Here is a 16,930-nt window from a genome sequence, read left to right on the forward strand (position 1 = left end):
AGCAACCCCCAAGAGATTATACACATTGTATGACACTCTTTTTATGAAGTTGAAAAACAAGCAAAATTAAACAACATTATTTATGTGCATGTGTATAAGGACACAACAAATATGTAAAGGAATGTTCAGCAATTCCAAGCAAATTCATGATTTTAGTTAGTATTCTAGGTTAGAATAGAAGAGGTACAATTTAAGGTTTTTGGGTTAGGGGTACTGTGAAGGAGTCCACTATAACAAATGCAAAGTAGTGTTCTCCATGGATTATTATGAGCCATCAAATTAAATAATGGACTGAGTTTACCTGATATCTAAGTAAACAACAAGAAGTAAACAAAACCAGTATAAATTATTACATTTTAAAAGATCAGATAGCTATACTGTGTAATTATAATTGTAAAAAGTTTCGCTAGTTATCCTTCTGGTAGAAAAGTTACAATTCAGAGCATGACTTCATAATCATTCTTTTCCTTGTGAATGAAAAAAAAAAAAAAAGGGCTTACTGAGAGTAATTAAAGTCTGTCCTGTGGGAACGGCTTTGGTGAAGCCGCTCCAAGTCCTAACCTGCCTAGCCTCAACCCTAGCAACAGACAGACAGTAGCTAGCTGCAGGAGCCCTCTCCAGCTTGGAGGCAAGAGAGCCCCTAGCGTCATACCAATCCAGTGCAGCTTGGCTCGCCCTCAGAGGACACGCCCCCAGAGCGGGCCTCACATCCGGGGGTGTGTCCCGCCCTGTGAGGGGCGTGACCATTGCGTGTGTGGGCGGGCTCATCTCAGCATAGGGGCGTGCCTTCCTGGGAAGGCGTGTCTAGTTCAAGTCGGGGCGTAGCTGGAGTCAGGCTATGCGTCGCGTCGTGGTGACGTCATCAGCGCCGCGCTGACTGAATCCAGCCGCAGGAAGTCTGCTGTGGCAGCTTTTTTTCCCGCTGAGGGGCGGTGTACCGCCAGTGGCATGTTACCGGCTATGAAAACTGTGGAGGCGGAAGAGGAGTACGCGGAGGATTGTCCTGAATTGGTTCCCATTGAGACCAACAACCAAGAAGGAGAGGAAAATCTTGACTTCTTCATTAAGATTCCAGTCACAATTATCACCGGGTATTTAGGTAATTAATGGTCGCTCGGAGAAGGCCGTGACCTGTGCTCTCGGAGGGGGGTCTGCCGTGTCTCCTCAGGCACCCGGGCCTCCCGGCCGAGGACGAATGTCTTCGAGGTAGGGGCTGGGGTCTCTTTCCCCTCGCGTTTTCGAAACCCAGACTCACCTTACTGTCCTTGTGGCCTCGTGATACGCTGGCTTCTTACCTTCGTGCAGCTCATCCACCTCAGTTTAGAAGGAAAATGATAAACGTCATCTGAGTTTGTTTTCTCATCTGAGAAAAACAACAATAACAAAACCGACAGTCTATTGTTATTAAAAGATGCCCTGATCAAGAAAAAAAGGAAGGAAATAAAAAGATGCCCTGTATGCAAAATGCCTCACACCCTGCTTAGCTTAGGAGAGTCCACTTCTCAAGAACCAAACTCTTCCAGCCATTAGTGGGACGTTTTTTACCTGTCGTAACCTGCCCCCACCCTCTTTTGGAGGGCTTCTTGCAAAGCCCTGCAGGACTTAGAGTAAGATCTTTGCCTTGAACACTTCCTTAAGCTGGGGGTACACAGGGGATACCCGAAAACACGGATTTGCGAACAGGGTGCAGTTTTCTGAAGGACAGTTCATGTGCTTATTTTTCGTTGGGAACGTTTCCAAATACCTTTTAAAACAGTATAGGTAACAGAGGGCAACAACAAATGACTAAAAATGTGAATAACTCATCCCTGTGTGCTGCAAGAGACCTGGCACTCCTTTTACATCTGACTAAGAAATCACTGGTGCCTCTCACCACCAGTTTTTTTTTTTTTCTTCTTCTTCTAGAGTCAGACCAAGTATATTCTAGATTTTACTAGATTTCATAAAGGAGTAGTGTTTTGGATTCAGAGGCTACTTCACAGAAGTTGAGCACATTCCTTGTTCAAAGAGCACACTTCGGACTTGCCCCTCTGTCTGTCCACATTTTGTTTACTGGTATGTGAAAGGAACAGTCAGGTAATAGTCTGAAGCTTGGGGTCAGGACTAACCCCAGCAACCTCCTTGTTGCTGACTGAACCTAGGGACAGCGTGCCTCCTCTGCCGTTTTTTTCTTTTGGAAATAGTGGGAACACTGTTGCACCTGCCGTCTACGTTTTCCTTCCTAGTTTCCACCTATTTCTCCGGCTTCCACCCTTTAGTTTCATTTCTTTATAGTTTCTGTTTTGATGTCCTACAGACAGCTCCAGACTTAACATGTCCAACATTCCATACACTAATATCTCCTCAAACCCTGCTCCTGAGAATCCAAACCACCTGCAACACTAACGGTGTCTCCTAACTACAGTAGTACAGAGTCTCCCTGCTCCTTAATGTAGCCGTGTGCTAGCCCAACTGATCTTTACAAAGTGTTAGTTTGATCGTGTCACACTCTTTAGTGGCTTCTACTTGGATGAAAGTTCAGGTTCCTTAGCAGAAATTCAAGGACCTTTGTGGTCTGGTTCTTGCCTATCTCCCTAGCCTGTCAGATGGCCTAACATATTGAACTCATTTTACTTTTTTTTTCCTTTGGTTTTTCCAGACAGGGTTTCTCTGTGTAGCTTTGTGCCTTTTCTGGAACTCACTCTGTAGCCCAGGCTGGCCTTGAACTCACAGAGATCCACCTGGCTTTGCCTCCTGAGTGCTGGGATTAAAGGTGTGCACCACCATTGCCCGGCTCATTTTACTTTTTAAAGCAGTGGTTCTCAACCTTACTAATGCTGCAACCCTTTAGTGCAGTTCCTCATGTTGTGATGACCCCCAAACATAAAATTATTTTTGTTGCTACTTCATAGCTGTAATTTTGGTACTGTTATGAATCATAATATAAATATCTAATTTACAGGATGCAGGATGGTCTTAGGCGACTCCTGTGAAAGGGTCGTTTGACTCCCAAAGGGGTCATGACCCACAGGTTGAGAACTGCTGTCTTAAAAGTACCTCTTGGAATATTTCTTCCTGTAACTGCTCTGACTAAATAGCCCTCTTAAGTTCTCCATAGTATTTTGTATGTCTCCTCTTAAATGATCAACTTGCGACAAAATAGCTTCCTAATTTATATCTAAGTTCTTCACCCACCCCCCCTCAACATTTTTAAGCTCTATGGAGGCAGAGCCTTAAATTTGATGCACAGTAGATACTTTAAATGAATGTAGATTATATCTTGATGTCTTTTTCTTCGTAATATGGTTAATTATTAAACTAATAATTCTTCGGAGGAAATCTCTTACATTCATGGCTTTCAACTTTGTCATTGACCTGTACATAATTATGTTCAGGGCCTCTTGATTTAAGACTTTCCTTATGGTTCTGTGTTCTTAAACCTATTTCTCCTTCATGCCACCCATTTATGTTGAGCTTCAAAGCATTTTAAAAAACAAAGTGTCAGCCGGGCGGTGGTGGCGCACGCCTTTAATCCCAGCACTCGGGAGGCAGAGCCAGGCGGATCTCTGTGAGTTCGAGGCCAGCCTGGGCTACCAAGTGAGTTCCAGGAAAAGGCGCAAAGCTACACAGAGAAACCCTGTCTCGAAAAACCAAAAAAAAAAAAAAAAAAAAAAAAAAAAACAAAGTGTCATCTCTTCAAAAACTCTTAAAAGGAAAATGACCTAAAACATTGAAGATATTAGTACCCTGTACTCCCTGACTCTATCCTGGCTATACCCTAGGAAACTTGCAAATGTTTTTTAGTAGACATGTGTAAACTATGTGTAAGTGCTTGTGACAGTAAAACATTGGAGACACTCAAAATGTCTGCCTACAGAAAAGTGAGTGATACGTTCCAATAACTGAACCACATTGCTGTGCAGTTAAGGTGTTGTTGATTTTTTGAAAATATATATTCCATTATGAACTTTGGAATCTTTGGTTCACAAGATTAATGTTTTTCTTCTGCTTGAGTTGAACAAACTAGGTTTCTTATGCCACCTGCTGGATAAAGTTAGTGTAGTTTTCCGAATGTCTCTACTGAATAGTCTGTTGTGTACTATCATCTCTGCATCCCATTTTATAAAATCAGTTTTATAGTAATAGACTGCTTAGACATACTAAAAGTAGCTTTATAGTCAACCTGAATTTATAGCTAGTTCATGGACGTTGCAATAGGTTGAATAAATTTAGGGAAGTAACCCAAGTATTTTTACTTGAGAAAGGGGGCATCATGAAAGAAATCTACATATTTTTTATTTTAGAAGTGACATTTCTTAGAAACCATAATTCATTATTTTTTTATTAGGCATAAGTTTTACATGTTCTTTATTGCTATATTATAAGCTACAGACATATTAGTCATATTAAGTTAGAAAACTGACTCAATTTGTAAGATTATTTGTAAGTATTTATAAAATATACATAAGGAATATTATGATAGTTTTCAGAGATTGTTCTAATCTCTCCTGTGAAGTCCTCTGTGCTATTGTTAGGTATGTCTTGAAAATTAGTCTCTGAGTTTTGTTGCTTTAATATATTTTATAGGTGCTGGAAAGACAACACTGCTGAACTACATTTTGACAGAACAGCATAATAGAAAAATAGCAGTTATTTTAAATGAATTTGGAGAAGGTAAGTAAAGTTCATTAACTGTCGCATTGTAATAATATTTGGGACCCTTTATTCCACTGGTAAATTGATACTCTGTACTTAAAATTATATCAGATGCTAATATGAGGCCACTATGAATAGTTTCAGAAAATTAAAATTAATTTTTATTAAGCTAGCCTGGAGTATACAGTGTAGTGGAAGCTAGCCTGGAGTATGCAGTGTAGTGGAAGCTAGCCTGGAGTATACAGTGTAGTGGAAGCTAGCCTGGAGTATGCAGTGTAGTGGCAAAAGGCAACAAGAGACCCTGCCTCAGCCAGTCGAGAACCACCTTCCAAAAGTTTGACCTCTGCATACAGTCTGTCCACATCAAACACAAGCCCTTCCTCCATACATAATAAGTAAAGTACATTTAAAGAGACTGATTGATGGATGGATTGATTGATTGATTGTGGTGTAAGGTTTCCTGTATGCTAAGAAAGTTCTCACTCTAGTCTGTCTCTGAGCTATGCTTTTAGCCATTAATAATTGGAAGATTTCTTTGTTTTTTTCGAGACAGTTTTTCTGTATAGTTTTGGTGCCTGTCCTGTATCTCACTCTGTAGCCCAGGCTGCCCTTGAACTCACAGATATCCGCTTGGCTCTGCCTCCCAAGTGCTGGGATTAAAGGCGTGCGCCGCCAGCGTCTGGCTGGAAGATTTCTAATAGTCCTTTTCCAGCTTTTTATTAATAGGTATTTTCTTGTACATTAGTTATATTTATTATTTCTTACTGTTTTTCTTCATTTTGTATGGTTTTTATGGTTTTGCCTTTTGCAACATCCTCAGTAGTTTTTAATGTTTTATATAGCTTAGTATTATGTGATACTCTACCATCACCCAACTGAAATATGAACAGAAAATACATAGATGAAAAATGAAAATTTTTTTCTATTTGAAACTTTTCTGTGGCATTGTTCCATTGTATGTAAAACATCTAAAATCATTCTTATGATACACATCTCATGTATACTTATTTCCCAGGTAAACTTTACTAAGAGACTTTTTTATTTGAGTAAAAGTTTAATTGTTTAAGTGATTACATGATACTTTGGCTAAAAACCTTTGTCAGAATGAAGTAGTGTTTTAATATATATTTAGAATCCTGTGTAACCTTAGAACAGAAACCACCAACTTAGTGAGGAATTAAAAGGAAAACAATCTCATAGGAGGTTGAAGAACATACAAAACCCAGTATTTAAAAAGCATATCAGTATATTTAGAAAGTTTACAATGGATAAGAAGAAAAAATATTTTTTTTTCTTAACAGCTCCTCTGTTAAGAGATAGAATTAGACAAGTTAGAGTCTGAAGGCGGAAGGAGATGCAGTTACTAATTTTGGATTTGTCTTCTTAGAACTTAAATTATTTATTTAATATTTTATAAATATTTTATGTATATAAGTGTTTTGCCTGCATGTATGTTTATACACCACAGGAATGCCTGGTGACTGGAGAAGAGGGTGTTGGATCCCCTGGAACTGGAATTATAGCCAGTTGTGAGCTGCCATGTGGGTGCTGAGAATCCAGGTCCTCTGCAAGAGCAACAAGTGTTCTTAACCTTTGAGCATCTCTTCAGCCCCTAGTTGTTAAAGTTTTTAATTTTTTTTTTTTTTTTTTTTTTTTTTTTTGTGTGTGTGTGTGTGTGTGTGTGTATGGAAGCCCTTTGGAGGCTAGAAATGGACCTTGAATCCCCTGGAGCTGGAGTTATAGGTGGTTGCCAGCTATCCTATCTAATGTGCAGTGTGTGTGTGTGCTGGAACTGAACTCTGGTGTTCTGCAAGAGCAGCAAATACTTTTAACCACTAACTAGTCTGTTCAGCCCTTGTCTATTTACATTATTTAGATAAGGTCTCACTGTGTAGCCCAGGCTGATCTTGAAATTGCCCAGTTGTATCTTAGATCCTTCTGCCTCAGGCTCCCAAGTGTTGGGATTGCAGGTGTACACCATGCCTGGCTTATTTAAATCTTAACAGAAAGAAAAGTGAAAATCTTCTAGAGTACCATAATTTGAGTATTTACTGAATTAAATACTGACTTTAGGTTTACTTTTTGTTGTTCAAAAGAAGAGAGATTCTGGCTTGTATCATTGAAGAGTCATCTATATTCTTGAGACGTGTAAGCTGTTAATAGAATTTGAAGTTTTGTGATTGATTTAGAGTTATGAAAGAGTACATGTTCTAAGCTATAGTTTCTGCATTGGAATCTACTCTGTTTCTAAACATCTTCCTCTTGTTTTTGCTTGGCTAGTGAACATAATCTAAAGGCTGCCTGTTTCTGTTTCTAGGAAGTGCAGTAGAGAAATCCTTATCTATCAGTCAAGGAGGAGAACTCTATGAAGAGTGGCTGGAACTTAGAAATGGTTGCCTCTGCTGTTCAGTGAAGTAAGGAGCGCGTTTACTGTGTGCTTGTTGACTGACTTAGGATGTCTCTTGATTATATTTCCAGCTTTGATTTTTCTGTGTAATTTAACTGAATTTACTTACATAGCTTGTACCATTGTATTTTTGGATAGGATATACATTCATTAGATTGTGCTTTCTTTAAGTGTTTTTTGCTATTATTTTCAATTTGTTCTAATGTTCTTATTCTTTCATTGAATTTTTTTGTTTTTTTTTTTGTTTTTTTTTTTTGTTTTTTGTTTTTTTGAGACAGGATTTGTCTGTGTAGCTTTGGAGCCTGTCCTGGAACTCCCTCTGTAGACCAGGCTGGCCTAGAATTCACAGAGATCCACCTGCCTCTGCCTCCTGCTGGGATTAAAGGTATGCGCTACCACTGCTGGCTCTTTCATTGAATTTTTAAAAATTATTTTCAGAGTCTTATTTCACATGTTAAAAAAAAGATTATTCTGAATTTAATGTGTCATTTATCTTATTTCCAAGTATTCAACCTCTTTTTTTCTTTAAAAAGTTTTTATTTTATGTGTATTGGTATTTTGCATGCATGTATGCCTATGTACCACATTCATGCATGGTGCCCACAGAGTCCAGAGAGGGTGCTGAATGCCTTGAAACTGGAGTTACAGACAGTTGTAAAAGTGAATTGAACTCTGGTCCTCTGGAAGATCAACAATTGCTCTTACCCACTGAGTCATCTCTCCAGCCCTTAAGTATTCTGTCTCTTTCAACTAAAAAAATAAATGACTGTCATAAAAAAGAGTGACTGTGGGCTGGGAAATGTCTGTAGTAAGTGCTTCCTACAGAAACTTGAGGACCTGTGTTTAAAACCTCAGTATCAACATGGAAAGACAGGTGTGGCAGTGTGAGCTTGTAATCCAGTGCTGGGTGGGCAGGGAGACTGGTAGATCCCTGGAGCTCTCTGACTGGGCAGTCTAGCTGGTGAGCTCCAGGAGCAAATGAGAGACCCTGTCAGAAAAAGATGAGGTGGGAAGCCATTGAGAAAGACACTCAACATTGGTATCTGTTCTCTGCATGCACACATGCAAACACATAAGAAAGAGGGAAGACTCAGCTAAGCCTGGTGACACAGATTTGTAATCCTAGCTACTTGAGAGGCTGATGCAAGAGGATCCCAAATAAAGGCCTACTTGAGCTACTAAGTGAGTCAAAGCTAGCCTGGGCAACTTAATGAGCTCCTGTCTCAACATAAAAAGTAAAAGGAGGACTGGGAACGTAGCTCAGTAGTAGCGTGCTTACTTAGCAAATGTGTGGCTCCGTGTTCAAATCCCAGTATCAACACATAAACACACAGAGAAACAGAGAAAGAACCTTATGTTAAGTTACTACTTAAGTTTTCATGGGCAGTTTCTTTTTAGTTTACTAAGCTACCGTTGGTCCTAGAAGAATACCTGAAATAAGAACAACTCAGATAAATTATCTGATAAACTCTTGGATAAATGATAATAATTACTACACATGCTATTGATTTTCTATATTATAATGTGAATTAAATTTTTTTATTTACAATCTTAGATGTTTGAAACTGAGTCAAACTTTTTGGAAAGAGGAAATAGTTATAAAGATTTTTTTTAACTTTTGGTATTATGGGAATGAAAAACAGGTAATAAAAGTCTGTAATCCCACCATTTGGGAGGTAGAAGCAGGAAGATTGACAGTTCCAGCCCAGGTTGAACTGCATAATGAGAGCCTGTCCTTTTTTTTTTTTTTTTTTAAGAAAATTACAATGTACCCTAGTTCAGACTAGAGTTAAAAGGTATGCAGTGACAGTATTCCTTTAATTTTATTAAGAACTACTCTAGACAATAAATTTCATTATTATTTATACTGGTTTTCTTTTATAAAGCTGTAAAATAAATACTGACTTTTGTTAGATAACATCCCTTTTGCTTTTAGGTTTTGTTTTGTTTTGTTTTTTTGGTGTGTGTGTGTGTGTGTGTGTGTGTGTGTGTGTGTGTGTGTGTGTGCGCGTGTGTGTGTGTGTGCGTGTGTGTGTGCGCGTGTGTGTACCTGAAAATATTTTTGTGTTGTGTTGTGACTATTTTAAAATTTAGGTAGTCAGTTATTACTATGTTTTTGGTATTCTCAGGGACAGTGGCCTTAGAGCTATAGAGAATCTGATGCAGAAGAAGGGGAAATTTGATTACATACTCTTGGAGACCACTGGACTAGCAGATCCTGGTAAGAAATGACATTATTAGTAACCAGCATTTAGTTCTTTGATATCTTAGAGAAATAGTTAAAATGAGATTAAAGCCTTATTTTTGCATATGTTTGTGTGATGTACATGCATATATGTGTGTGTAGCCAGATTTCTAAGCTGTCTTATTAAATAAAAAACACAGAGCCAAATATAGGGATGAAAGCCTTAGATCAGGGAAATAGGGAAAGCCACCAGCCAACCTTACCTCACCAACTCTGCAGCTTCCAAATGCGTGACTTCCTGTCTACCCAGGCTTTATTGCCTTGCTTTTCTGCCCTCTCACTGGCTCTTAGCTCAGCTACCTCACTTCCTTTTCCTACACAGCTCTATCACTTTCTGTCTGTACAGACCTCCAGGTCTCTATGGTTGGTACTGGGATTAAAGGCATATGTCACTACGCTTGACTCTGTTCCCTGGTGTGACTTGTGTTCCCTAGTGTGGCCTTGAACACACAGAGATCCTGCTTGCTAAGGGATTAAAGGCGTGTGCTACCACTGCCTGACTTTTGTGTTTAGCTAAAATGTCTTGCTATTTCCTCTGATCTCCAGGCAAGCTTTATTTATTAACGAACAAATAAAATATCACCACATGTATGCATATTCAAATGTGTGTGGGATTTCTACCTTGGGTATTGACGATGCATAGTCTCTCAATGAATTAAGAGCTGAGCTTGTCACTTTTGCTGGTCTGGCTATCCAGCTTGCTTTAGGAGTTCCCTATCTCCACCTTCTCTTTGTTTACTTCCCCATGAAGAGTTACAGGTGACTGACCGTGCCCACCAGCTTTTCTGTGGACGATTCGGGTCTAGTCTTGGCTCTTGCTTTATCTGTTGAGCATTTCACCAGCCCTAAAGCTTCACTCTGGGTTTACTTTTTGTTATTGTTCAGAGGAGGAGAAATTCTGGTTTGTATCCTGTAAGAGTCATCTGTGTGCTTCTTGAGACATTTAAGCTGTTAACAGAATTTAAAGTTTTATTAATTGATAGAGTTATTGGCAGGAATAAGTTATTTTTATAAAGATTTATTTTTATGTGGATGTATGTGTGGGTGTTTGTGTGAGTGTGTGCCATATATATACAGGTGCCCAAAGAAGCCAGTAGTGGGTGTTGGATCCCCTGGAACTGGAGTTACAGGTGGTTGTGAGCTGCCTGACATGGGTGCTCTTGAGATTGGGTAGGGCATCATTGGTCATTAAGGATGAGGCTCCAGGGGTGCTGGAGAGATGGCTCAGCAGTTAAGAGCACTGGATGTTCTTCCAGAGGACCCGGGTTCAGTCCCAGAGCTTAACAGCAGCTGATAACCATCTGTAACTCCACTTTTAGGGAGTTCAGTGCCCTCTTCTGGCCTCTCTGAGCCCCAACATGTAGAATTTAAAGTTTTATTAATTGATAGAGTTATTGGCAGGAATAAGTTATTTTTATAAAGATTTATTTTTATGTGGATGTATGTGTGGGTGTTTGTATGAGTATGTGCCATATGTATATAGCATATGGTGCAGATATATGTGCATGCAAAACACTAGTGCACATAAAATTTTTTAAAAAAATAATTAGATCCCTAATGTTTACATAATACATCAAAAGTCACTAGGGTCAGGCCTCAAATAGTTATGGTCTGGTAAAAATGTGGGAATTTATTTTTCTTTTTAGCCATTTTCCCCCTACACTTTAAGGATGTTTTCATTTTTTTTTATTACTGTAAGTATTTTTTCTGTCAAACTATTTAGTTCTATATTAATGAGACCAGTTTTCTTCATAATGAATTTTATTTTGTTCTTTTAACTAGTCTAATTTTCTTTTTTAAGTCACACTAATTTGTTTATATATTCATGTTTACAAGGGAAGGGGGCTTGAGGGGGTGATGGAGGGAGAGGGAGAGAAAGTGAATGACTATGACTAAAGAGAGTGAATCTGAATGTATATGCTGTGGTACACGTCTGCGGGAGTTGACCCTCCACCATGTTGGCCAGTTCTCTCTCTTTACCATGTGGGTCCTGGTTTGACAATGTGCGCCCTTGCCTGCTGAGCCATCTCTCGGGCTTCTGATTTCTTTTTTACTGTTTTTGAGTACCTTGCACATCCTAGGTAGGTTCTCCACCACTAAGCCATGCCCATAGCCCTATTTTAATTGTTCTGATTTATCTTTTGCAGCTATGTTCACTCTGATAATCTTTTTTTTTTTTTCTTTTTCCGGAGCTGAGGACCGAACCCAGGGCCTTGCACTTGCTAGGCAAGCACTCTACCACTGAGCTAAATTCCCAACCCCTTACTCTGATAATCTTATGCTTTCCTTATGTCAATAATCGCCCTCATACTTGTTTCTTATCTGTTTTTTACTATTGTAAATTAATTTATTGGTTAAGCAATGGTGATATTAAATTGATTCCAAATATATTTCATTAGTGATACAAAGCCTCAGAATATTATTCTGCTCTTTTTTTTTTGCCTTCAAGCTTGTTTTTGTATTGTATTGCTTTCATATTTTTGTCTATAAATAGCTACTTCAAAGTTTTATTTGATTTCTTAAATTGTTTCCTTGCAGAATGAATCCTTTGACATTTGTTGTGCTATTAAATGACTCCGTTCTTTTTCCCTTCCTGGCATTTATCTGTGTTTGTTTTCCTCTGCTGAAATCACATAAGTACTTTTGTACCCCAGATGGGAAGGTCAGAGGACTCTCCTTTACCTGTGTGCATTGATGAGGAATTCCTTTTAATATCTTCACTATCTTACCCAATTTTTTTTTTTTGAGCCCTAGTTTGAAAACTGGGTATTATTGGGACACCTGAAATGGGAAGCTAGTGGAAATGAGTGACCAGACAGACAGATGAGGTAAAATGGCTATTAGCTTCTGCCCTCAAATATCCAGTGTGGCTGTCTTGGGTTTGTTCCACTCATCTGGTAGTGCATAGCCAGCCCTCGCTGGGGGGTATCATTAGACCTCAGAGCTCTTGTTCCTTTTGCCCATGGCCCCACAAAGTAATTCCCCTGACATAGAAGTGACTAAAATTTTTATTCTTGAAATATTTGTGGTTATCATTGACTCCCCCCCCCCCCCTTTTATTGCTTTCCAGTTAGTCCTACGTCTTGCCTTTTGGGGAGATGTTTCTGATAAGTAGTAGGATTTTATAAACTGTTCTTCTGCAACCTCTTTTGTGGGTGAAAATTGAGTTAGCAAAGACCACAGTAACACACTGTCTTAGCCATGTTCTTTTGCTGTGAAGAGACACTATGGCCACAGCCACTGTTATAAAGCAAAGCATTTAACTGAGGCTTGCTCACAGTTTCAGAGGTTTAGTCCATTATCCTCTTTATCAGGGAGCATGGCAGCACACAGGCAGACATGGTAGCTGAGAATTCTACATCTGAATCTGAGGGCAACACAAAGAGCGAGACACTGGGCCTGGCTTGAGCATTTGAAACCCCAACGCCCATCCCCAGTGACATACTTCCTCCAAGGCCACACCTCCTAATCCCTGTCAAGTAGCACCACTCCCTAATGACCAAGCATTCAAATAGATTAGCCTGTGGGGGCCATTCTATTCAGACCACCACACTCACATAGAACTTTGTTTCCAATTTTGACTATTACATTTCTAAATTTATGGTTAGGGAACTGATTTTTTCTTATTATTTGGTTGTTCTGATAACATTTTGATATTTTAAACATTTTTTTTGTTTGTTTTATCAGGTTTTGAAGAAGGGAAATTCTATAATGTAGTTCAGAATTTCTCAGCCTTGACACAAATGATGTTTTGGATGACCAGTCATCTTCTGTGAGGGGTGTATCTTGAGCATTATAGAATGTTTAACAGCGCCCTTAGTTCTGCCTGCCAGTAGCGTATTCCTAGAAGCAACTAAAATTATCTTCAGACATTGCCTAATATTCCCTGGGGAGAAGAATCACTTACTCCATTCCTTCATCTTTACTGTTCTTAAGCACCTACATCTATAGTTTAAATAGTTCTTTCTTGTGCATCCTGTAAGGATTGTATCAGATGTAAATGATATTTACAGTAAAAGCTGTAATACACATTTACAATTCATCCTCATAAGAAGTAAGGCTTAAAGCCATTTATTTGAATAAAAAGCAGTAAGGTTTTAAAGTTATGAAAGTATGATGCTAACATACCTATGTCTTTGGTTAAGTAAATAAATTAATACGTTTTTGTATCTTATTGTTTGGTGTCATGATGTCCTAAATTTACTTTCTTCTCCTTTATTAATTAAAACCATGTTTTTAGCCAAGAAAGTGGAAATAATTCTTATTGGCAATTCAGTTGTTTCTCGCTTAGGAGACTGACACTCTCCAGTTCTTAGCTAAATAATTGTCATGGTAAAGTAATTTCCTTGAAGAGGACAGACATTGATTCTGCTCCTGTTACTCACAAATCCTATTTCAGTCAAATTGGAAAACTATTAAGTTTTTGGGAAAAAATCAATAGGTATCAGGAAACCATTAGATCTTGTGGCCCTTGCTATATCTTGCATGAGTAATCACTGTAAACAGCTGACAGGTGTTTCACTGTTGACACAGAGTGATGCTTAGCAGGACCACATCTTGTCAGAGTAGGTAGACAGCTTTAGACAGTGGAATGAGTTCAGTTATCCTTGTTTGCCCCTGTGCTCATTCTTTCAGACAGCACCATCACTAACTGGGACGGGGATGCTTTGAAAAATCAGATGCTTTCCCTTGCTGTCAGTTTCTTTGCCTTGTATCGTGGCACACTGATCAGAATGTGTGGTTTTGTGTTAAGCCAGTTCCTGTCAAAAACATTTTAATTTCTTTCTTAGAAATAATTTTTATTCAGATGCAAATTTTATGTCCAATACTAAGTAAATATATGACAATGAATACCACCAGAGAACTTGTAATTTTTCTTGTTATTTGACTTATTTGGGGCAAGTGATTTTTGGAGTTAATGTGTTTTATTTGCTTTTCCTTGGGAGGAATTTATTATTTGTGAACTGTATGATAATCATATTCAGGAAATAAAAAATGTCATGTATTTTCAGCTATTATGTCCAATTTTATTTCATAGTATATATTGGTAAATTATTTTGGCATCAATAGAGGCATGATGTGTGATGAGTGCTAAGAGTTTACTGTTTTTAGAAGTAGGGAGAGGAATAGAATTCAGTCAGATCTTGAAAAGTCCTATCACTGTAATTCTCATAAAAAGATTGACATATAGGTTTAGTTTAGCAACTGATTCCCCTGGTGAAAAATAAGACTGATAATCATGTTTTGCAGTTTGAAGAATATTATTATATTATGTATTTTCAGGTGCAGTGGCTTCTATGTTTTGGGTTGATGCTGAGTTAGGGAGTGATATTTATCTTGATGGTAAGTTAAAATAATTTCTTTTGTTTTTAATTAAGATTTATTTTATGGTTGCGCTCATTTTGTTTATATTGCAGTTTTAATTCCTACACCATTGTTCTTCTCAAACTTGTTTAATTTTTGATGAGTCAAGTTTTTGTTCATAGGGGTTCTAAAGTCCTAGACAGTGATAAAACCGGACTGTTAGGTATTGCTCTCAACTCTGGTTCAGGATTTCTACTGAGGCTTTTCTTTCAAAATGCTCCTCCGTAGATTGCCTGTGTCCTCCGTTGCCATGGCACACATAGTATAATGCTAGAGCTTTGTAGTTAGTCAAGAAGACAATGGAAAGATCATATTCTTGCTTTCATTTTTCCTTGAAGATAAGATTTCAGAATGTTGTACACATACATACACTATTTAACTCTTGTCAGTCTGTATAAATTTATAAGCTTGATACTACCTTCTTAGTGTAGCAACTATATTCATTTTTCCTTCTCTTTATATTTCTTTAAACTAGTCACGTAGACTATAGTGTAAGAATCATTGAATCTAGGTTTCATTAGGCAGATGTGTGTGCGTGTGTGTGTGTGTGTGTGTGTGTGTGTGTGTGTGTGTGTGTGTGTGTAGGTTTCATTAGGCAGGTATATATATATGTGTGTGTGTGTGTATATGTATATATGTATATCCTGTAGCTTGTTTCATAGATATCACATTATGCTGTTATATTTTTCAAAGTGATTTGACATATATTTAGAAATTACTGAACTAATTGATCTTTTGAGAATTTAGCTACTAGCAGAGGTTAAGAATATAATGTCCTCAGATGTCTCAGATTCTTTAAACAATAATTTAAATACTTAGAAAAGCCTCATTTTGACTGTGAAAATAAAAAGAACCTGTCTTGTATAATTTGTCTTATTTCACTATATATTATGGAATGTGTCTTAGTTTGGACTTTAAACTTTTAAATACCAAAGAAGTTTTATTTTATTGTTGACTTAATTTTTAAATTTTATAAATGTTCTAGTTTCTTAGAAACAGAGCTAGTCATTCAATATATATTTGAAACATTTTTCTGTATTCCTGAGATTGAGTTAGTTTGCCATATTGATAAGAGAAAAAATAATTTATTGAATAGTATTTGTGAACTAAAGGATGTTTTAGTTTTCCTTCTCAAGTATAGTTGCATAAAACTGATAACTTTAAAGAGTAACTAACATGTTTATTTCTTTGTAGGTATCGTAACTGTTGTAGATTCAAAGTATGGATTAAAAGTAAGTTGAGCAAATATAACTTGCTAATTGTCAAGGAGTAGGAATGGAGGAGTTGGTTGTATTGTTTTCTCTTTCTGTTAAATTTTTCTTAAGAAAAACCTTTTTCAAAATAATAGTCCAAGTAAAAGATACACTTTGATTGTGTGTGTTTATATTATTATTATGTGGTTTTTTGTTTGTTTGTTTTGTTTTTGTGTTTTGAGACAGGGTTTCTCTGTGTAGTTTTGGAGCCTGTCTTGGATCTCACTGTATAGACCAGGCTGGCTCGAACTCACAGAGATCTGCCTGCCTCTGCCTCCTGAGTGCTGGGATTTAAGGTGTGTGCTTCCACTGCCCGGCATTATTATGTGGTTTTAAACATAGTATTTATTTTAGTCTGGTTTGGTGTTATGATAAAAATTGGAGTTATTATAATGTTTTATAATAAGGTTGTAGGGTCACTATAAAGTTTGGATATGTGTTACTTGTCACTAGAATCCATTCCCACTACAGGAAAAAAAAAAATCAACTTAATAAAATATATGAGATCTTAGTTTTTGTTAAGAACTGTTAGCAAACATGAACTATAAATTAGTTTTTTTCAAACAAAATACTGATTTATTTAATTTTGAAAAAATAAATATTAGTGCATAATAAGAAGAGATTCTTTATTAAATGATACTCAGTTGTGCTTTTGCCAACTGCTGAGGTCTTTAAGTGTATTTATTTAGCCTCAACTTATAAAATACACTCAAAATGCTTAAAAGCTTATTGCAGCATAAGATAAAATGGCGCTTTCCAGATTTCAAGTGAACTGAGAAAATTTTTAAAGAAACGGAAATGTTGCACAAGGCATTAGAGAATAAGCTTACCTCTGTCCTAGCACCAATCCTCCACCCCACCACCTGTCGGGCATATGGATTGGAACAAGTAGTCTTTTCATGGAGGCTGAGGATGGTGGTGCACACCTTTTGTCTCAGGAGTTGGGAGGTAGAGACAGGTGGATGTCAGTGAGTTGGAGGATAGCTTGATCTGCATAGTGAATTCCAGGCCATCCAGTGCTATACA

The 16,930-nt window shown here is 37.7% G+C and overlaps 1 protein-coding gene across 5 annotated transcripts in view; it reads left to right on the plus strand.

Annotated features, from left to right (window-relative positions):
* Positions 1 to 856: 856 nt before the first annotated feature.
* Positions 857 to 16,930, plus strand: part of LOC128125685 (zinc-regulated GTPase metalloprotein activator 1) — a 45,970-nt gene continuing 29,896 nt past the window's right edge. Inside the window, exons 1-7 of one of the 5 annotated variants that reach the window (XM_052763314.1) lie at positions 982 to 1,206; positions 4,567 to 4,653; positions 6,104 to 6,195; positions 6,953 to 7,049; positions 9,172 to 9,263; positions 14,571 to 14,630; positions 15,846 to 15,883. In XM_052763314.1, the coding sequence (XP_052619274.1) occupies positions 9,203 to 9,263; positions 14,571 to 14,630; positions 15,846 to 15,883 (159 nt within the window). In that variant the 5' untranslated portion in view covers positions 982 to 1,206; positions 4,567 to 4,653; positions 6,104 to 6,195; positions 6,953 to 7,049; positions 9,172 to 9,202. Of the gene's footprint in view, positions 1,207 to 4,566; positions 4,654 to 6,103; positions 6,196 to 6,952; positions 7,050 to 9,171; positions 9,264 to 12,064; positions 12,116 to 14,570; positions 14,631 to 15,845; positions 15,884 to 16,930 lie in introns of those variants that run through there. The other 4 variants (XM_052763313.1, XM_052763312.1, XM_052763316.1 and 1 more) reach the window with 4 other exon arrangements.

This window comes from Peromyscus californicus, unplaced genomic scaffold, assembly GCF_007827085.1.
Source record: "Peromyscus californicus insignis strain IS unplaced genomic scaffold, ASM782708v3 Scaffold_4__1_contigs__length_199733344, whole genome shotgun sequence".
Classification (NCBI taxonomy): Eukaryota; Metazoa; Chordata; class Mammalia; order Rodentia; family Cricetidae; genus Peromyscus; species Peromyscus californicus.